The sequence below is a fragment of the Suricata suricatta genome, chromosome 15, assembly GCF_006229205.1.
Source record: "Suricata suricatta isolate VVHF042 chromosome 15, meerkat_22Aug2017_6uvM2_HiC, whole genome shotgun sequence".
NCBI lineage: Eukaryota > Metazoa > Chordata > Mammalia > Carnivora > Herpestidae > Suricata > Suricata suricatta.
Window position 1 is genome coordinate 57,946,326 of NC_043714.1, and position 23,093 is coordinate 57,969,418.

At 44.0% G+C, this 23,093-nt stretch overlaps 1 protein-coding gene across 1 annotated transcript in view; it reads right to left on the bottom strand.

Moving 5' to 3' along the window:
• Positions 1 to 23,093, bottom strand: part of EXT1 (exostosin glycosyltransferase 1) — a 277,127-nt gene that overhangs the window by 29,947 nt on the left and 224,087 nt on the right. Inside the window, exons 2-3 of the mRNA XM_029923529.1 lie at positions 4,740 to 4,833; positions 2,449 to 2,556 (exon numbers count right to left, since the gene is read on the bottom strand). Of these exons, the coding sequence (XP_029779389.1) occupies positions 2,449 to 2,556; positions 4,740 to 4,833 (202 nt within the window). The remainder of the gene's footprint in view (positions 1 to 2,448; positions 2,557 to 4,739; positions 4,834 to 23,093) is intronic.

The window sequence follows — 23,093 nt, forward strand, 5'->3', positions numbered from 1 at the left end:
GCCAGCTCTTTACAACCATTGTTAACGACAGTGCAGTCGCTGTGCAATATGGAGGCAGCTGTGCACAGAGAGACTGCATACGAGATGGGGAAACAGCAGCAAATTTGGGTGGGTGTAGGATGGAAAACAAAATCTTCAGAGTCAAGCCAAAAACTGCTGCAGAAGGTGAAATACACATCAACTTTGGTGAAACGGTAGGAGCTGGACAACCACACTCAAGCACCCTGGAATGCTCTCATCTCTAAGACAAATTCCCAAGTTATTCACATCAAATTCACAAGAGCATTGGTGCACAACTGGAGATATGAGGGCTGATGGCTTTTATTCTTTTTACTTCCCAAATTTCCTGTAATGATCAGGTATTATTTTTAAAAAATCATAAAAGGAAGGAAAAAGGCAACGTGGGAAAGAACCACACAGATCATTGTTGTCTGGCCTTTCATGAGTCACGCTTTTTGACATATGCCATTCTGCCTGGGGAGAGTTTTGCTTGGTCAAATATTCTGCTTTTGTGTTGGAGGTCCCAGGAGCCATGGGGTGATCTACATGAGTTCCAGAGAGAAGCCATATTGTGGGAGCTGTGTTCAGCTTGGTTTGCCTAATCCATAGCTCTCTTGATTACAGATATTTCACCCATTACTTTGGAAAGAGTACTGTGTTACTTCACCAGCCAGCTAGCAGACTGGCCAGCAGCACAAGCAGAAGCAACAAGAGAGTTAGAAACTAAATTTACTTTTTCTTCTTCTCCTCCTCCTTTTTAATGTTCATTTATTTTGAGAGAAAGATAGCAAGTTGGGGAGGGAGGAAACAGAGACAGAGAGAGACAGAATCCTAAGCAGGCTCTACACTGACAGTGCAGATGTAAGGCTCGAGCCCACAATCCATGAGGTCATGATTTGAGCAGAAATCAAGAGTCAGATGCTTAACGGACTGAGCCACCCAGGCACCCCAGAAACTCAATCTTCTTGATAATTTTTTAAAATGCTAGAACATTGAAAAAAAATCATTCTATAATTTTTGTAGTAGTTCAAGGTAAAGTATATACTGCCATCGAAGGAAAACATTAAAATATCCTATAATTTTAGAGAAAGGAGTATGACAAATGTGTGGAACCTAAGAGCTCTGAAAATCCTTCGTGGCTGACAACTGCTGCCCTTGGATTTCTCTGTATCATATCCCTCTCCCTAGGTAGCTTCTGAGAAGTTCAAACTTTTATTAGGCATCATTGTTGAAGACTGGCTGACCGTATATGGGTAGATTTATTTCTGGGCATTCTATTTTGTTCTATTGGTCTGTATGTCTCTCTCTATACCAGCACAATATCATTTTGATGACTGTAGCTTTGTAATATATTCTGATGTCAGGAATTATGATGCCTACAGCTTTGTTTTTCCTCAAGACTGATTTGGTTATTTGAGGTCTTTTGTGGTTCCATACAAATTTTAGAATTATTTTTCTATTTTTGTAAAAAATGCCATTGGGATTTTTGATAGGGTTTGCAATGAATCTGTAGACCAATTTAGGTAATATGGTCATTTTAATAATATTAAGTCTGACTTCTGCAATATAGGGACGAAATGGATGCACCTGGAGGATATTAGGCCAAGTGACATAAACCAGTCACAGGAAGACCAGTACTGCATGATTCCACTTACCTGAGGTCTCTAAAACAGCCAAATTTGTAGAACTAAGGAGCAGAATGATAGTTGCCAGGGTTGGGGGTGAGGAAGAAATGGGAGTTACTAATCAGTGGGCATAAAGTTTCAGTTAGGCAAGATGAATACGCTCAGAAATGTGTAATACATTTTACCCACAGTCAACAATAATGTATTGTGCATTTAAAAATAAGAGGATAAATCTCACGTTAAGGGTTCTTGCTACAATAAAATAAAATGAAATAAAAGAGAGATCCAAGTGGCAAAAAAACACATTTCAAAAACCAATTTTATTAGAGGCTGCTCTTTTAAATATACATGTTAAAGATTAACACTGCTCAGGCTCCCAGGCCAGATCATTTGAGCAATGATAACACTAATTATAAGAATCAACCCTAGAGACCTCCCTCTTTCTGAAAATTAATCTGAAGGCAATTACAGAAATAAGGAAAAGGACTATGGAATGGCAGGATGGTATGAAAGCTCTCTCAGATCATTTCTAAAACTTCTGGCTAGGGAAGAGGAGGGGTATATATCTCTTCTTCCTATCAAGTTCATGTCCTTCACCTGCTACTTCTCCTTTTCCAAATATATTTCCTGGACCTGGGCGGATTTTGTGTTGGAAAGTGAACAATGTCATATTAAATGACTTCATATTCGCCATGACACAGGCAATTTTCTCCTGATAAAATTTCTTTTATAGAGCTGACCTTTTGGATTCATCTTCCTTGAAAGTTTGGACGGCGGCAGCAATAATCCAGTCATCTGCTGAAGGCTGGAGCCCCTTCCTTACCTGTAATAACAATCTCTCATCGCCTATGACGGCAGCTTGGTTCCAATTAATCACTTCAGAGAATGGCAACTCCCATCCATTGCTGAGCATCACAGGGACACAGGCAGCCTGGGTGAGGAAGGGGGCACCCGTGAATGTGAAGGAAGCAACAGGGGGGGCCACTCTAATTGGAGGTGACGTCAGTGCAAATTCAGGTACTGGCATTTCTTACTTGGATCCTGGGATGGATCCTGGAGTGCTTGGGCCAGAAGAAAAGTAAACGTACAGGGCACCTGGGTGGCTCAGTTGGATAAGCTTCCAGCTCCCGATTTTGGCTCAGGTCATGATCTCATGGTTCATGAGTTCGAGTCCCATGTCAGGCTCTGTGCTGAGGGTACAGAGCCTACTTGGGATTCTCTCTCTCCCTCTCTCACCTGCTCACATGTGCTCTCTGTCTCTCTCTCTCTCTCTCTCTCTCTCAAAATAAAGTTAAAAGACAAAAAAAAAAAGTAAGCTTATACAAGTTATCAAGTCAGGTGAAGGCTGTACGTATTGCCAAGATTTTAATGTTTGCAAGTCTTGCCCTCAAATGCTAAAACCCCGTTTCTATTCTAGTACATGGCTTGGCTGACCGTACCTCCATGGAGACGACTGGCCTTGTTTGAGAAGTTTTACTGATGTAACAAAATCGTCCACCAACATCCTAGCATAAAACCAACCTCGAATATAAACAGTTTTGTCAATGCAACTGCCACAAGTCTGCTTGTGACGTGGTTTACCCCACTGTTAGGGACAACAAAGAGCAGAATGGGGCTTGGCGTTCCTGATGAGGCATTTCGTGGACTTCACTATTACAGGGTGTTCACCCTTCCCTTGCTGTGCAAACATCTGAGCCAGAACCTTGTTCCATTCGCTGTGGAGGGATCCAAATCACTGTCATACTATCTGCACGTGATCTGACAGCCAAGACACGCCAGGCTAAGGACACGGTTCTGGGTCCAAAGCTGAGGACAGTTTGCTTCATGTAACATCCCAATGAGGCTACCAGAACATTCGTGACTGCACGCTTCATGAAACACACAGAGTGCGCTCGAAAGGACCTTAAAGAGAAGGAGGCTCTTTTGTCGGAGGACGTGACAGAATAGCGTATGTTGGAAAGCGCTGTGCAAAAAGCACCGAATATGGTGAGGTGCACAACACGGCGGGGGGTGGGGGGGAGAACAGAGAGGCCAGGAGGTGAGGAGTGGAGGAGGAGAGTGTTAGCTGGGAGCATGCTCTCTCGAGATCCAGGGAGGCCAGCTGCAACTCTCAAGTGGTTCATGTGGACACGTGTCTTATCAGGGGAGGCATTTCTGCAGAGTGAGGTTAATGAGCAGAAGCCCATGCAGGCCCCGGAGCTGCAGAGCCTCAGGAGCTGGGCCAGTGAGGAGCCTGACCCTCTGAACATCACTCTTGGAATTTAGAGGCACCAAGAGATGACTGAGGGTGGTGGGCAGAAAAGACAATTTGCTTTTTATTTTATTAAAATTTTTTTTAAATGTTTATTTATTTTTGAGAGCCAGATAGAGCACAGGTGGGGGAGGGGCAGAGAGGGAGACACAGAATCCGAAGGAGGCTCCAGGCTTTTAACTGTCATATAGAGCCTGACATGGGGCTCAAACCCATGAACTATGAGATCATGACCTGAGCTGAAGCTGGACACTCAACAGTTTGAGCCACCCAGGCGCCCCAAGACAATTTACTTTTGGGAAGCACCAGCAATAAGCCATTTTTTTTCTTTTTTTTTTTTTTAATTTTTATTTTTGAGGCAGCAGGGAGGGGCAGACAGAGGATCTGAGGCAGGCTCTGTGCTGATAGCAGAGAGCCTGATGTGGGGCTTGAACCCACAAATTGTGAGATCATGACCTGAGCCGAAGTCAGATGCTTAACCAACTGAGCCACCCAGACACCCCCGATAAGCCATTTTCTTAAGCCAGCGCTCTTGAGACTGGCTTCCAGGAGCTGAATAGTGTCTGCAAGGCTGCCAGTGGGCAGTCAGATCTACCCTCTATTGGCAAGCATGTCTCTGAAGAACACCTTTCAGTGGTGAAACTGTTTAATCTGTTTAATCTTCTGGTGTCCAAAGATAGGGAGTGAATCCTCTTTCCACCCCCTCTCATAAAAAAATGGTACAGATTTGCTTGGGAAAACAGATTCCAGGTGTTCAAGGCAAACTATGCATTCGGCTTAGATCCCTGAGGAAGGGTTAAGGTTTAACCCACCCCATCTGACTTCAGTCCTCTGCCCTATTCTGAGGTCTCAGGGTCTCTTACCTGCAGAGCCTCCAGGAACCTGAAGGACCCAAGCCTGCGACCACGAGGAACCAGACAGAAAGTGGCATTGTGCAGCATTTCCCGATAATCATACCTGGAAGGAGAGAAGGAACGATCAGGAAGAATCAGCACACGAAGACCCGTGAAGGGTAGCAGGGGAGGGGTCAGTGAACACCTGCAGTGTAACCGGGTGTATACATAACCTGGAATTACCCAGAGCAGCTCAGGAGACATGCTGGGTAGGCAGTTCGCACTTTCCCTTTGGAGGCGTGGGGGGTGTTGCGTGAACGACAGACGTGAACTTTATGAGGGGCAAAGCAGTTAGAGTGTTTGGCAAGCGGTACATGAAAGACAAGTCTGATGGTCCTAGTAACAATTTGGCTTGCCCAGAGTTGGCTTCCAAAAATCAGATTTTTTGTATCTTGATGAAAGGTCCTGTCCCATGAGCTTAAAAGACAAAGATCACAACGAGGAGTTCTTTTTCAATGCCATGTCATTCAGCAAAACTAAGACTGTCCTTGCTCCCCAGCCCCACAAAACTATGCTGTTAAAACCGACTCAGAAAATCTCCAATACGAGCACAAAACGTTTACTTTCTCCTTCAAGCTGGAGTTTTCTACGTTTAACCAAGAATATTCAGCTACGCCAGACAAATACTCCTATATATAAGAACGGATAACATAACTTACAGGGAAAGACAAGAGAAACAGAAGGAGCTGGTGTAAGAAATGGGGAAATAAGAATAACAGGAGAAAAAAAAGCATAGCGTGGGGTGCAGAAAACCGGGCTGCAGAAGAGAGGACTGTTTCTTTTGCTCAAATACCACTTGACGGTACAACATGGTTTTTGTGCTTGAAAAAAGGCAAAATATAACATGAGCGTCGGCTGTCTCTTTATGCTGGTGATGTGCAGGAAAGGTGACAAACTTTTCATTTTGTTTAGGGATATCCCCTTAAAGGTGGTTTCCACAAACACAGTCCTAAACATGCAGTTTCAGGTTCATTATGAGTTTAAGCAATGGCTTGTGTCCTGTAGAAGTCCAGATTCTCAGAGGTAAGATGAAATCACTCTCATTTTTCAAGAGGTTCCAATGCTCGGCAGACAGGTGTGACTTTGACAGTAGCATATGTCACTGGCATTTTCTGACTCTAATAGTCTAATTTAATCATAGCCTGAAGGCATTGGATTCTTCCCTCCTCATTTTGGGATACTGATATATACATTTATATTTTTAAAGTCCACATCTATTTTTATATTCTCAGACAAACTAGGCATATGGGAGTAAGCCAATTTTCAATTATAAACCCGTCATTAAGAAGAGACATCATGCAAAGGACCATTTGCTTAAACAAGCTTGTACAACTAATTTGCACAAGAAAAGGTCACCGTGAATGGATTAAGATTATCTCCATTGAGAGTAAAATAAAAACCCTTGCTGCATTAATTAAACTGCAAAATAGACTTGAAAGTAGAAAAGATTTTTAAGAGGGCTCAAATTTGGCTAAATAAGAAATATTAAATTATGATGGTAATGGCTTCTCCTTTGCTCACCAAACATAGGGAAATAATTGAGAAGTATCTTCCAATTCAGCTGTTAAAAATGTCTGGCTCTCTACCTTAACCAATGAAGAGAGAAGTATGTGCACACACACACACATATAAAGTTTAAACTCAAATTGTTTTAATATAAAAAGGTCAAATATACTTCAGACTACAGCAAAGTTTAATAAGTGCCCAGAATAGAAACCCCTGAGGGATTAGCAGAGAAGGTCCTACATCCTCATCATTAGGCTGCTAAAAATGTAAAACCCTATTAATGTTCCAGATTGTAACAAGTTTCAAAGTTGCCAGTTGCAGAATTTACTTTAGGGAACCAGTGGAGGTAGAGGGAAGGCAGAACACTTAGAGCAAAATAGTCAAATGACAGTTATTCTAGGGCGTGGGTTTTGAAGTGGTGGGACAGAAGGAGGATTTGCTGATGTCTTAGATGCAGCTTACGTGCCTGAAGCTTGTGTTCATTCACACAGCAGGTAAAGGGAGATGTGGGATGAACATCTTTGCCACTAGGTAGCTGTGACATTATGAATAAAACACATGAGCGACTGAACATTCCATTATTCTTTGTTATTTTTAGGTGAGAAAGAAGAATGTTTCGGGGCACCCCGGTGGCTCCATCAGTTAAGCGTCTGACTCTTGATTTCCGTTCAGGCCATGATCTCACAGTTCACGGGATTGAGACCTGTGTAGGGCTCTGCACTGACAGTGTGGAGTCTGCTTGGAATTCTCTCTCTGGCCCTCCCTCTGCTCATGTTCTCTCTCTCTCTCTCTCTCTCTCTCTCTCTCTCTCAAAATAAGGAAATAAACTTAAAAAAAAGAGAGAGAGAAGAATGTCCTTTCAGAATATCACTCCTCCAAAGATTCCATAACCCTTGCATAAATATGTATACATACATACATATATACATATATATTTATAAATAAGTATCTGCTCATGCATATACAATGTATATTTACCACCTAAAGACATACTGAACATGCACACACAAAACTCAGAGCAATGATTTTCAGATTTCTAACCACACTCAGTCCATGAACCAGCCTCTCTTTGGGCTCTAGTGACAGGGACCCTGTGAGTGGCTAAGAATGTCCTAACTGAGGGACTAATGATGCCCTGCATGGGGGGCAATCTTTCCAGGTGGGCCACACTTGTGTTGGGTGCCCTCCTGCTCAGCCTTTCTGGCACCCACCTCTCCATTTTGGTGTTCTCACACACTCCATATCTACCTCCTTCTCGACGCTTGAACTCATGCCTTTTTTCAGTCACTGTCTCAAGAAATACTATGACCCAGACCCTGCTCTAGGCCTGCAGATGTTGTGCGGAGAAGACCCTTCTCCAGCCACTAACCTTACCAAGGAATCATCTGAGAATTAGGAGAGGCTGATCAGAACTGCAGGTGTAAAATCTCCTGGGAATCTGCATTAGAAAGTACACTCAAAGGCTGGCCTTGCAAAGGGAGGCATTAAGGAACTCTTAAACAACAATTTAACTGGTAAAAATCATATTAAAAAAAGACCTCATTCATTTAAAGTTTCTGGAAATTTTCCTAAAGGTCTAATGACAAATGGAAAAACATTTGTTCGGGAGAACCTATGGGATCTTGGCAAGAACACTAAGTGCCTGTGGCATTTGAGCCATGACCTGCTCCATTACCAACCCCTCCCAGCTCTGCCTCATTGAAGCTCCAACCCAGGCAAGTTCAGTCAAGAAGGCTGCACTCCCTCTCCCCCTGGTTGCCATCAAGAAAGTGAAAAGACAGCTTACAGAAAAATGAAAATATTTGCAAATCATTGGGCTGATAAAAGACTGTTATCCAGAATATGTAAAGAGTTCTGACCTCCAACAATCAAGAGACAAATAATCCAGTTTTAAAACAAGCCATGAATTGACTAGATATTGTTCCAGAGAAAATATACAAAATGCCAATAAGCACAAAGATACTCAACATCATTAACCATTAAGGAAATGCGAATCACCCACAGGCATGGCTATCATCAAAAGGACAGATGAGAACAGGTTCTCAGGAGGCTGCAGAGAAATTGGAACCCTCACTTATTCCTACCGGAAATGTAAAATGGTGCAGTCACATTGGGAAAAAGTTGGGCAGTTTCTTTTAAAACTCAAAGTGGGATTAGCACATGACCCAATAATTGCACTCTTGGGCATTCATCCCAGAGAAAATGAAAACTTATTTTCACGCAGAAACTTGTCCATGAATGTTCACAGCAGTTTTATCCTTAATAGCCCCAAATGGGAAACTATCCAAATGTCCTTCAATGGGTGAATAATTCAACAAACTGTGTTACATCTACAGCCTAGAATACTTCTCAGCAATAAAACGAAATGAACTACTGATACACACAACATCCTCAAGGAAATTATGCTAAGTAAAAAAGCCAGTCTCAAAAGAGTAAATACTGTCTTATTTATTTATGTAGCATTTGTGAAATAACATAATTTTAGGGATACATAACAGATTAGTGGTCACCAAAGGTGAGAGGTGGGGGAGAAGGACAGGCAGAGAGAGGACAGGTCGAGTGAGGGGGGTAGGCTTCTTAAAGGGATGCATTCTCCCCTCTTAAGTCTGGATATGTCAATCACTTCAAAATCATAAACCTCTTCAAAATGAGAGGTAATGAACACATGATATCCTAAGCCAAAAGGTAAGTAGACAAGGCAGGCAACTAATCTCAGACACTTTTCCGCTTTAAATCAATAAATGGTTTTGTTACCCTTTTCAGATGGGCAGTAAGCTCCCCGTTGTATAGGTAGTGATAGAGAAGTTAGGGCAGTTTTTATAAATGACTGCAAAGAAAAATGCAATAAAATGACACGACCTGAATTTAACCTGGAAACCAGGAACCACTCTATGGCCATAATAATTTTCTCCTTAAAGTTGTGCTGAATAATGAATGTGATACACCCCATTTAAAATGGGCCATGTCACAATGCATAATTGAAGTCCTCCATCTGAAACACATTGTTGCTGGCAGCCATTCAGTGCACCCGAGCAAGGGGGCTGGGCAGTGCGGCCAGTGCAGGGTTCCCCAAGTGCTTTCCCCCATAGGAACTGTCTGCACCCCCTGGGAACTTTGTAGAAATGGGAATTCCCAGCCTCACCAAGGCCCACTCATGTGGAAAGGGAAGGGCCCAGAATTCTCTTTCCACAAGCCCTCCAGGTAATAAGGATGCATCCTAAATTTGGTGCTAAGAGCTCACAAAAAATTTGAGTGAAGAGGTCAGGAACATGACGCTTTGCGGGTTAAGCAACTTTAGACACAGCCAATCCTGGGTTCAAATTTCACCTTTGCTATTTACAAGCTGAATAATCTTGGGAAAGTTATTTGTCAAAATCTTCGTTTCCTGCTGGGCCAAATGGAGATACTTCTACTATGAGGCTTAGATGATACAATTTAACTAAAGCACAGGCATATCCTAAGCCACCCTTAAATAGTAGCTATTATCATTATGGCTGAAGGAAGGCAACCGAGTATAATGGAAAACAAAGCCGACCTGAAAAGTTAGAGGACCTGGCTTGAGGAATTTGCGTTCTGGATCTACCACTTCCTGCATGGTCCTGTGCAAAAGGAGTTCTCCGTGCTTCAAAGCGGTAAAGATCAAATGAGCTGGTGTCCGTGCTCTATAAACTATAATGCACTAAGCAGCTGTAAGCTGTTGTGGTAAATTACATTGGGATGAGAGGAATAAAAACATTAAAAAAAAAAAAAGAAGGAACAACGAGAAAAGAAAGGAAAGAACAGATTCCCCAAGACAGAGCCAGAGACAAATGCGGAACAGACCCTTTAAAATAAAATGCAAACAGAAGCTGGGAATCACAACAGAACAGCAGCTTCTAATTGAAAGGATTTTGCCTTATTATCAAAAGCTACATAGACAAGAATGCTCCCGGTGCAGCGTGCCCACTGGCCATCCCGTGCTTCCCGCAACCCCTCTGTAGCATGCACAGTTGCCATATGAGCTGCTTTTTGCTAATCAAAGAGAGCAGGGAAGAAGCCAAGTGATGCAGCCTCTCATCTCTGTAGTCATACAATTCTGGTCTCCTGTGATGATGCTACAGTTTGTCTCAAGTATTTATTTATAAAGCAAGTGAACATTTACGCTATCTGTTCCCTCCAGTCCCCATCCTCATAAGTACTTAATCTTCTTTGCTCACACCCAAGTTTGAACTGCATCCCTTAGGAGAAAAAGAAAGAAAACAAAACCAATGTATGGCTGCTGTAGTTCCATTAAGTACATTGGGATGAGGGAAATAAAACAAGGTCCTTAGCACCTCCTCTGTGCTTTCTTTCATTCAATCAACAAGCATTAATTAGCTGAATGCCTAGCAAGCGTCAGGCACTCCTCAAAGAACCAACGGTCCAGGGAAAAGGCAGATGTGTTAGCAACTGATTGTTATTCAGTGAGGAATATGATCAATGGTTATTATTTAGCGGTAGGATGGAGGTATGAGGTGGAGATTATGCAGAGAAAGAACAGTGACAACTTGGCTGTGGTGGGGAGACTGAGAAGCAGGGATGCCTCGAGGAGGAAGGGAGACTGAGCTCATTATCAACAGAAGAGCAAGAATCGGCCTGGAACAAACACCAAGATGAGAGAACCGACACAGTTTGGAGAGGGAGAGGCGGAGGAGGGAGGGGAACGAAACTACTCATTTGGTGGGGTCCCACTGGGAGGACAATGCGTGGTATCTCTTGGAGCTCAGATAGCACCCTGTGCGGTGGGTCAGGAGTCACTGAAGGGCCCAAGCAGAAGAATGACATGTTCCCAGTGGCATTCTTACAACTTGATAGAACACAACTTCACAGGCGAGCGCTTAGTTCAGAAGGTCTGATAATCTTGCCAACAATGCAGGTCACAAACAATGCAGGTCACAACTATGGAACCATTGAGGGCTCCAATTCTAGGCTTTCTGATACTAAAGAGCCTCTGCCTTCCACCATACCATGCTGCCTCCTTGGTCGGCTCACACTGATGCAAGGTCTGAAAACGCATTTCTTTCTTTCCTTTTTAAAGACTTTATTTTTAAGTAATCTCTGTACCCAACATGGGGCTCAAACTCACAACCCCCAAATCACGAGTTGCACATTCCACCGACTGAGCCAGCCAGGTGCCCCTGAAAATACATTTCTTCTGGAGCGAATTCTCAACCAGTTCACCTAGTTTCGAGCACTGATAACAAGCGCTACCACTCAGAGGACCCTTTCTCCCCTACTCAAGACCCTGCATTGTGTCACAGGAGCAGTTCAGTCCAAGATGGTGCTCTGTGTTTTAGGAACCATGTCACCTTAGGCCGTTTTTTGGACTTCACAGATTTAACACGTAAAATTTCAATCATTTCTGAGAAAACCCAAAGTCCATAACAGGTAATAAGATGAAATTGGCCCAAGACCCGAATTTGAACTGAGAAACATAACTCTGAGTCAGAAAGTGGGTCCAGCTGGCCGCTACAGTATGGGTATTTGATGCCACATAAACATACATACAGGGGAGAACAGGCCCCCGTGGTCTTTGAGAATTCAGGGGACAACCATGCCTCAGGTTCCTCACCACCTATTCACGCAGCTTTTGTGCACATGAATGAACTCCATATGCAGAGTCGGGGAAATGCCGAGAGCGAAACTACCATGCGGTGCTGGACCTGACTAACCAGACTGGCTGCAGCCTCAGGGACAGTCAGTGCCCCACAGCCAGAAGGCACATGCTGTGTGGAGGTGGTGTGATTCCTCACGTGGGCGATTCTTGCCCGGAGCACTGCCTGCCGACAGAACCTCAGGGGAGCCCAGTCATGCCATGGGTTAGGACTTGATTTCTTTATAATGCTTCTCAAAATGACGCTGCTATTCCCAAGTATTCCAGGGCAGAGAGCAGTGGTTGGCGACATGGAGGGACATGTATCTATATCCATACTTGAAGGGCTATCCCCAGAAGACCACTGCCTCTTTACTTTCCACTTAAAATCCATTTCAGGGGCTCCTGGCTAGCTCAGTCTGTGGAGCATGTGACTCTTGAACTTGGGGTTATGAGTTTGAGTCACATGTTGGGTGTAGAGATTACTTAAAAATAAAATCTTAGAAAAAAATCCATTACAATGTAGGGAAGGGATGGAGGCAAGATTCATGGGCTCTGGTTGGGGCACGAGGCCCCATGGGAAGCACAGACTCTTGCACACACGTTGTCTCATTTAAGCCTTGCAGCCACACTAGGAGGTGAGTATGGTTATGATGGCTTCTCAGAGGCAACAAGAATCAGAAGACACCTGGAATTCAACACCTCGTCTGAACACACTGAATCTTAACTCCATGTCATGTCAAAATTCCCCTACACCATTTACCCTAAATATCTCCTGACAGCTCGGGACTTTAAACGTGGACCATGTGCTAATCACCACCTACATATTACTAATGAATACAGCAAGTGCCAGATGCATCTCTTATTTCAAGATGGGTAGAAGACCATCTTGGTTCCCCCTCATTAAATAGCAGCTCAACGGCTAATCTGTAAAAGTGATAAAATAGGACAGCAGTGAAAGGTAACAATAATAACCATGATTACCCTGTCCCCACCCCACCACCACACACATATACACACACAGGTGACATGTTCCCTGTGTGCAGGGCAACCAACTGTGCTCATTGTAGCACTTTATCTCTACAACCACACGTGAAATGGCCCCATTTTATAGGTGAAGTAGAGGAGCAAAGGTTTTATGAGGCTTGTACAAGGAGGGCAGAATCCACAGTGTGCTCTGTTGTCTCTCAGAGCTCCCTAGAAGGAAGGAGGAACACGGGGACAGCAAGGGGGAAAACACAAGACGTGTACCACGTTGTGCCAGGTGATGATCTCAGCTGGCTGGCAGGAGTGGGGTTTTAGAGCACCAGCTTCTGTGCTCAGCAAAGCAGATCTCCAACGGCTCCAAGATCAATGCAATTCCAGGACACGTGGGTCTCATCAATTCTCTGGTTAGAAATAAAGCATTTCTGAAAATGCTACACAAAGCACTCCTTGGGTACAGGGGGACAGAAAAGGGAGGGACCCTAAGAAGAGCCAGCAGCAACAATGGCCTCAGGTGGATAAATGGGTCCATGAGAGGTACACCAACGTCTTGGCTGCAGGAGCTAAATGCCTTCCCAGTTCCCAAGAGCAACTGGGAATCCTGAGGTCATTATCTTACCATTAACCTCTAACCAGGCTCGGCACCAAGGAGACTGGCCAACGGGAGTCAGGCCAGGGAGTGTGGACCGAAGCCGAGAACACCAGCACAGAGCACCTGTCCTAAATGAAAGCTCCCCCTCAGGGACAGGCCGAGCCTTAGGGAGCAGGGGCGGGGCACTTCCCCTCAGCACGCCCCTCTTTCCTTCCTCTGCTTTACATGCACTTCGGGAGGACGCCTCATTGCATCCCTGAGTCTTGGCCGGAGACCGTTTCGTTTTGCTGCTCACACGGCACCCTGGGCTGCCCTGTCTATTGCTCACACGGTATTAAATTGCCCATTTTCTTGTTTTCCTTTCACTGGACCCCAGGAGACAGGACCTTGGTCCTACTTTCTGTTGAACCAGCCCTCACCTCAGGGCCTGGCCCTATCGTAGCCACTTGAAAAATAATAAATGGATGGAAAATGCTCTGCATCCATTGGTTTGCACTCAGGTGTGTGGGGGGGAGGGGTGAGATCAGAGAGAGGCAAGCTCCTCTTCATAACGATCACCTCGAGTTGGCTGTGACAAACATCTCTATGCCTGGTCTTCCTAGGATGATTTGCACTTCTCTGTTTAGGCTGAGCCCAAGATAGAGAATGGAAAACACTGTCTTTTATTTAATTCTTTTTTTTTTTTTTTTGCCTTCCTTTTGTACATTTTCTTCTTTTTTTAAGACTTTTTTTGCACATTTTCTATCCCTTCTTCTTTGTCTTTATTTCTAAAGGCCCGGCAATTTGTTAAAAATTTCATTTTCTTTTGGCACACTGGGGAGGCCGGGGGATTTGTGTTTCACCAGCCCTGATAAATAGCATTATTTGCAAATTGAGTCAAATGTATGTGCAGTGCTATTCAACATGAACCTTCTCCTGGCCTTCCTCCATGCCTGAGCTGAAGAAACAAAACAAAAAACAAAACAAAACAAAACAAAACAAAACAAAACATACAACCTCCTCCTGGCTTCATAACGATAAACACTGCTTTTCTCCAAAGGCAATGACTCCTCATCCCGCAAAGAAAACTGGGCTCAACCTAGTGTTCTGACCACTTCCCTTCTTGAGCCAAAACATTCTTTCCTGCCCAGCCAGACTTGGTCAGCCCTGGGATTAGGAGGATGTCTGGAATTCCTTCTGAGCTGTTCTCGTCACCATGGAGTGGTTGCCCAGTGGTAAATGGGACATGCCCTGCATTCTTTGTCAGCCCTTAAGCCTTTCGTCTGGTCCTTGCACTTAAGTGATTATAAAATACCTTGAGAATCCAGTTACAGTTAATGAAATAACAGCTGGCTCTGCTAACCTCACCTTCTAAGTCTGCTCCTATTTTTACCATTCCTGGGGGTCTACCCTCTGACGTTGACGGTCAGATCCAGCTCACTTCTGGGACTCTTCATGCTGAATAAGCAAATGAGGCCTCAGAATTCTGCACAGGTGCAGATGCTGCATCTTCAAGAAATTATGGGACACTAACATAATATGAAAGCTGCATGAAGCTGGTTGACTATGGAAAGTTTATTCTTTCCCCTCTGGGTATGTGAATGCATAAATGTACAGGTGCATATGTGCCCATGGGACATAAAAATGTGTGTTATGGTTAATGACCTGATGGTGCATATTGTTTATTTAGCAGATCACCCTTCCATGAGGGTTTGGTCATTGGAGATTGGAAAGGCCCATAAATTCAGATTCTGCCATCTCCTTCGGATGAAAACAATAGTGCCCTGGGGGAGAGAGTCTGAGCTCAGTGTCCCCCCTCCTTCCTCCTCCAGCTGGCTGTGGTCAACCCAGCTCCATTTGAGAAGCTAGCCGACTCCTAGGGGGCCTCATTTTGGGAAGAGGTTGGGGGACAGAGAAAATTTAAGTATCTAATAGGGGAGAGGTAGACCAGATGGCCCTAAGGTGCCTTCTTGCTCTGATGTTCACTGGACAAATCAATCCTGAGCAGCCCCTCTGTACAAGGTAGTACACTGCACACAAGGGAAACAAAGATGCCCTCAATGCAGTCAAATGCTCTACCCCTGAGCTATCCCCCTCACAGATGCCCTCAATGGTTTTTGTAAGGATATGGGAGCCCCCATCTCCTCAGGCCCTTCTTTCCTAGATCTCCTTAATTGTATTCCTTTGGGTCTCCACATGAACAGAGCAGTAAGAAGCATGCTCTGGTTCATATTAGTTTCAGGTCAGAAGAAGTTCAATCTTGTGGGTTCAATCCACAGAGCAACCAAAGTTACCCTTAAAATGTTAACTCCAAGGCTGAAAAGCCCCCGGTGGCTCCTCATGGCACTTGGAATAATATTCACACCCCTTGCCATGGCCAACAGGACTCCAGGAGAACAGGCCTCTGCCCACGGCTCCGTCCACCTGCTCCTCACTCACCAGCTACTGCTATAGGGCCCTTTTCTCAGCTTCTTTTCGCACAACTCACTCATCACCACCTCCCGGGCTTGTACTTGCTATGCCCTCGGCTGGGAATATTCTCCCCAACCTGTCCCAAGATGCAAATCAGCCTTCAAACAAACAGTACTCCTCAGGGAGGCCCTCACACCCAGCCTGTGTTCCGAGCACCCACTGTCCCATTGCCCTACTTCATCTCAGTCTTAGGCCTTACTACAGTCTGAGTTCACCCGTATATTTGTTTTACAGGCTAACTCTCCTTCTCCCTAAATACAATATATATAGTGAGGAAAGGGATTTACCTGCTCCTGTGACCTCAGCCACTAGACCTGCCTGGACCATGGTAATCTTAAGAAATATTTGTTGTTGGGGAGCCTGGGTGGTTCAGTCGGTTAAGCGTCTGACTCTTGATTTTGGCTCAGATCACGATCCCAGGGCTATGGGATCGAGCCCAGCTTTGGGCTCTGCAGTGAGTGTGGAACCTGCTTAGGATTCTCTCTCTCTCTCTCTCTCTCTCTCTCTCTCTCTCTCTCTCTCTCTCTCTGCCTCTCCCCCGCTCATGCTCTCTAGCAAATAATAAAAAAAAAGGAAATATTTGTTGTTGTATGAATACCGTATCTCTCAATCCTCAGGGGACAATATTCATGAGGCCACCAAGTGTCCCAGTTGCTGGCCATGTTTGCAGCGATAACCCACAGGACTACCTTCTAAAAGAACATAGAGAAGTTCTTGTTTGTCTTTTTTTTTTTTTTTTTTTTTTTTTTTGCAATACCAGCCTCATCTCTCTGGTTAATGGTAAGATTTATCAACTACTCTAAATGCCATCTGCTATGAAAGCCAGATCTCATTAAAAATGTCTTTGGAGACAAAAAATTATTTTAAAAAATGTCTTTAAGAGAGGTTTATGTAGAGTGATAGGATGAAATCTGCATGAACAAATATTAGAAACTATAGTTTCTGGTCTTGAATTTGTCATTAACTGCTTAATTCTAAGCAAGGCACTTTGGTCCTAAATGCATGCTTGTGTATAAGATGAAGCAATCATACTCATCTTGGCTACCTAACGAGGTCTACCTTGGAACTAATGGGACAGAGTACATGACAAGTTTATGTAAACTAGAGCATGTCAAATATGGGGGAACACAGGCAAGTGCCTTCTTGGAATGGTCTTTGAATATTGGGAGGCATAATGTAGACGATGTCAAAGCTTTGGTACTGTTTTGTTTCCTTTCCTCTTTTCTGAGTCTCAAATGATTATGGCCTCCACCCCAAACCCATTGAATGCTTCAGAAGTGCAGATCATTTTCCAAAAGAAGCATCTGGAACAGCTAATTTGTTACCAAAGCCAATGATGAAACACACACGATCCTAAGAGGGTCTGGAAACTGGCCATGATTCCCAGTGCTCCTCTGTGATCTGTTTTCAGAGTATGAATCTGTAACGAAGATGGCTCAGAACGGTCGGCTACAGGGCCCTTATAGGGAGAGCAATTCTGTCACATGGAACGTCTTGTTGCTTAGTTTCCACTAAGGTATCTTGGCTTTTAAATAAACTGTCAAGTAAAAGTTGGCATCAAAACACAAAGTGAGTAACTTCCTTTGTAGAGGAGCTGACAGCTCGGCGGTGTGTCAGATAGGTAGCTGCTAAGAGTCGGTTCCAAAGGCGATCCCATCCTCTCTGGAAGGGAGCTGGTACCACACACTGCCTTCCTTGCTTGGGGTTAAGTCAAGGCGAAATTTAGGGATGCTCTTTATGAAAGTTAACCCTGCAAAGCCGATCGACCACATCCCTCTCCATGAGTGTTGGTTTTGGAATTATAAAAGTTTTGGAGGTGTGAAAACATAATTGGAAAACTTTTTTTTCCCTGCTTAAAGGGCTAATTGATTTCACAGGTGTTTAATTATCATTTGCTGGGAGATAGTACCTTGTAGTGCCATAAAAAATGGATTTAATTTTCGAGTGCCTACAAAACCACCGGCAAAGCCAAGTGAGAGCTAAAGCTAGATAATTATTCTATAAATCAAACACACTGCCTCCTTTCTTTGAAATTTTTAATACTTGGAGATAATGATATCTGACAACCTTGAAACTAACATGAAAAGGATTTTCCTGCCATGTGCCAAAAGGCAACCATCAGAGAACTTAGGCAGCCAGGTTCACTAACGGTGGCTAGGGCAGCCTTAAGGTGCAGCCTGTGGGCTTCCAAAACATGCCAAGGGTAAGGGCATTGGGGTATGTCACGAGATAGTATTCTCTATCAAGATCAAATGGCCACATGTCCAATAAGGTCTACAATGACAACAACAACAACAACAACAACAACAAAAACAGCAATGAAACCCACACTACCATTAGCACAAAAAACTGCCTGAAAACAACTGTAACTCTCTAAGCCCAAACTCAGAGTCCTGGAATGTGGCAAGTGGAGGTTTTTCAACTTGATCAATGAATACTTTCCTGTCTTATGCTTGCGGCACAACATTTGTGCTTTCTATAATAACAAGGGAGAGAAATCATGAAATCAAAAAAATGTTAACAGCTGGAAGGCACCACAAAGATCGTCCATTCCAAACATCCCAGATGAAAAATGCGAAGCCAGGGAGAGGTCAAGTAACTTGCCCAAGATACTACCACCAGGGGCAGAAGCAAGATAAAAAGGTTAGTTCTGAGCAAGCAGAAAGAGAAAGAGACAGCTTGAAAATAGATTTGGAGTCCCAATCTCATCCAAATTCTATAAATAAAAAAAGAAAATTTTTTAAAGGAGAAAAAATTCATTCTGTAAGAGGAGTGGCTATTTCTTCAACAGATCCCGGTTTCTGTGGAAGAACTGAAGCTGCCTTAAATAACTGGATGGGAGTTTTAGTTGGTGCCACGTCAAAAAAATTTTCTTTATCCAATTTTTATCCAGAAGCTACTGAAGTCATAATATGTTCCATTAGATTATGTGTGCTTAAATGCTTTAAGAAAGCAGGACAATCTGGTGGCGTACATGCACACACTGTCAGCACTGTCTAATTTATTTAATACCTGTGTACAGTGTGTGCACACCACCAAATCACTATATGGTGTGGATCTTCAGGCGATTCAAGTTGTCCTTTACAGCAGTGGTTACATTCTGTCAAGGACAGAAATTACATGCTGGTTTTTTTTTCCCCCCCTAGGGAGTGTGTCTTGGGTTTTTCCCTTATTATTTTCTTTACTTTTTTTTTTTCCTCTTCTTTTTATGGTGGTGGGGGTGGTTATGTTTAATTGAAGTTGCTTTTACAGCACCAAAGACTTAATCATCCATTTTCTATATAAAAAGTAGCTACTTTTTTGCATGGACCTCAAGGATACTGTAGTATAGAGGTGGAATTTAAGGAAAGGTATTAAGCAGGCTGTGTTTTAGCTTATGGGCAAGTAATAAATTGTATCACTTATCTTGAATGTATCATAGATAAGCTGCTATATTACAATTGCCACTTCAGATAGCTGTGAAATTAACTAGGTGGTACCTAACCTTCTAATTTCTGTATAAGTCTAATTACATGAAATAGAAGTAGGGGTTTTGATTTTTTACTTTGCTCTTCTGTTTGGAGTATCATTGAAACTACTCTATTGTAAACGACGGAAAATAATTGCATATGTTAAAAAATAAATTGTATAAAAAAATAAACAAAAAAAAAGTATTATAAAGCAAAATGCAATATAATCGGTGTCACTCCTGGACACCGTGCTTGGGTCCTCATAGTAAAAATGGGAGCCCAATACATGTAGGCAGCGCAGGCGAGGAAGAAAACATGGGTCCCCATATAGACTAAAAGGGGTAGGACGGATAAGCATTCACGGGGCCTGGCTTGGAATTGCAATGAAATCCTTGCTATCAATAAAAAGAAAATAATCAGGGGCGCCTGAGTGGCTCAGTCAATTAAGTGTTTCAGCTCAGGTTGTGATCTCAGAGTCATGAGATTGAGCCCCACGTTGGGCTCCAAGCAATTCTTTCTCACCCTCTCCCTCTGCCCCTTCTCTGCTCACACCCACGGGTGCTTTCTCTCTCTCTCTCTCTCTCTTTCTCTCTCTCTCTCTCTCTCCAAAAGAAGATGGTAACAATTAGAGCTAACATTTCTTGTGAGCTTATTACAAGCTCAACCTTCTGCAAAGCACTTTATATCTGGCCACTGGATCTTCCAACAACCCTGTGAGATAGGTAATAATATTATGTGTCTTTATTTATAGAAGAAGAAATTGATGATTATACCTAACTTGTCTAAATTCACTTAATAAGCAGGCAGGTGGAATTTGAATTCAGGCATTCTTTTTTTTTAATTTTTTTATAGTTTATTTTTGAGACAGAGAGAGACAGAGCTCAAGTTGGGGAGGGGCAGAAAGAGAGGGAGACAACAGAATCCGAAACAGACTCCAGGCTCTGAGCTGTCAGCCCAGAACCCTACGCGGAGCTCGAACCCACAAACTCTGAGATCATGACCTGAGCTGAAGTCAGACACTCAACTAACTGAGCCACCCAGGTGCCCCTGAATTCAGGCATTCTGACTGTAGGGTCCAACTTAACATACAGTAGCACAATATCTTACTTCTGGAATGCTTCTTGGAGATGGCCCATGGACTAGGTAAATGAGCTCTGCCTTGAGGGACACCATGGGAACCACTATGGAATCTCCTGGGCTGATTCATGGTCCTCTGGCTGGAGTAGGCCTGGCACTGGCCCAGTTCTTTTATCTGGCTCTGAATTAAAGAAGGCATCCTTCCCGAGGTCACCTCCCAAGTGAAGTATTACTCCCAGATCCTGGGGAGGAGATAGAGCAGCCGAGAAACAAACGGCTGCCCTTTTGCTATACTTTATCCCAGCCAGGCCCACTTGTAGCACAGAGAAACTTAAGGCCTCTTTCTAAGAATTTATAGAATTTTACATCTCAAATCCACCACAGGGCTTTGGTACCAAGACTCACAATGCATCTTTTAGTTACCTAGGAAACTGTGTGGAACCTCTCCTATTGTACAGGTCCTGAGACCATGTGAACAAGACAGGGAAGAGACAGGAAATGAACACTATCAGAGACACTGACATCTCACTCATTCACTTACTCATCCATCTACCCATTTACCAATAATGCTTATCGTGAAGCTACCTAAGACCCAGGCAGGTGGCTGCTCAGAGTGGGGGGTACAAGAGGAGCCAAAATTCATCATCACTATCATCATGGCATTTCTTTACCTTATGGAATTTTCAGTCTTTGTTGGGAGGGCTGATATTAAATACTTATTTATTTATTAGAGAGAAAAAGAGCATGCACATGAGCAGGGGAGAAGGGTGGGGGGCAGGAGAGAGAGAGAGAGAGAGAGAGGGAGAGGGAGAGAATATCTTAGGCTCCAGGCTGAGTGCAGAGCCCAATGTGGGGTTTGATCCCACAACTCTGGGGTCATACGCTAAGCCGACAGCAAGTGTTGGCTGCTCAAATGACTGAACCACCCAGGTGCCCCAATATTAAATAATTTTTAATGAGTGTTCAAAGGAGAGACTAATGGTTCTACAAGAGCATACAAGAGAGGGGAGTGACCTTGTCAGGAGGAGGGGATTGAGCTAAGCCCCCGTAAGGGTCAAGGAGGCCTGGGGTTGAGATGAAGTGCTGTGGGCAGTGATGACAGCAAACTGTCCAAGGCCACCAGGATGGCCTTGTGCAAAGACCACTGAGAAATGTAAAATACGCTTGGGCAAGCAGAAGTCACACACTACCTCTAGTCATCTCAACAAATCCAACACATCTCGTCACGACAAAAGATGAAGTCTTTGGATGCGTGTGCAACACAACGGTTGGGGCTTCTTGCTGCCTGGAAACATCGAGTGGGATCAAGGCCTGGCTGTCCGGACGGATAAACACTTTCCAAGAGACGCGCCCATTGTGCACAGCAGTCTCCATGCCACCCACCGTCTCAGCAACGGCACTGGGCAGCCGGTCTTAACCCGTGTTACATAAGGAAGGCTGTGGTGGGGAAGACCTTCACATCTTGATTCAAGTTAATGAAACCTACTTGGGACTGCTCTGTTCATTTTACCTGCTCTTCCCTCCCAGGACCCGCCAACTCACCTGTTCTAGCATGTACTTATGAGCCCCTTTTCCTGTTGCCACAAAATTCTACAAGTTCTGTAGAGATTTTGCTGAGTCCCTAAATAATCATATTTTCACAGTAATTAAAAGCCAAATTCCCCAACTCCCTAAATGCTATGAGCAGCATGAATGCCTGTATTTTGCCCTAACATCAAACATCTCCAGGGGGAAGGAAATCATGAGAGAAAAGGCAGAGATGACACAGTTGCAGAAAGAGGCAGCCTCACAGTGCCTTCGAAGTGGATGGAGAGAAGGCAGCCAGAGCCCCCGCTGGGAGGGCGCACTCAGCCCCTGGGGTCTGGCTTCTGTCCGTCCTCCCTCAGGTGCCTGCTGCGGGGCCTGGCCCAGGGCCTGTGGCCGGGGAGAGGGGGGGATGTGAAGGCATCTTCCTGCTACCCTGATGCGTCCTTCCTGCTGACTTAATAGTCCTGAAGGTGACAGGGAGCAACAGGGAACTTCAGGTATTAAGGCATTAGTTTGGATGGGAGCCGGGAACAAAAGAAAAGCCACAACTGGGCTTTGCCCAACAAAGACATGGCTTTCATGCATCTGCCTTCTAAACTCATTGAGGGATTACAGGACCTCCCCAAGAACCTCCGACACAGCAAAATAAAGATCGGATCGTGAGGTCAGACCAGAGCAAACTGCTGCCACCTGTATCTTTAAGGCTGCTAAGCCCTTAGGAAAGAATTGGAAGAAAAGGTTAGAGGAAAAAAAAAATGTGTTAAACATCACAACAGACATCCTCCATTCTTTAAATCAGAATCCTGCCTAGAAAAAGAAAAATGATGATGTCAGCCCAAGGAAAGGCTCTCAGTAAAAATCAAATAATAAAATATATAAATAACTCACAAGCAGAAATACAATAAAAATATAACAGCTGCTCCTGTTGACAGCCCGTGTGTGTGCTAATAAGCACCGTGCGAATGGCTTTACACAGAGGCTCACAATCTGAAGTCAGTACAATTATCCCCATTTTATAACTGAACGTGGAGGCTGACAGAGGTCGATAATCTGCCCAGAATTATAAAGCCAGTACATAAAGACCATTAGAATTCAAGTGTGTTCTGAGAAGTTCGAGAACTTGCTGG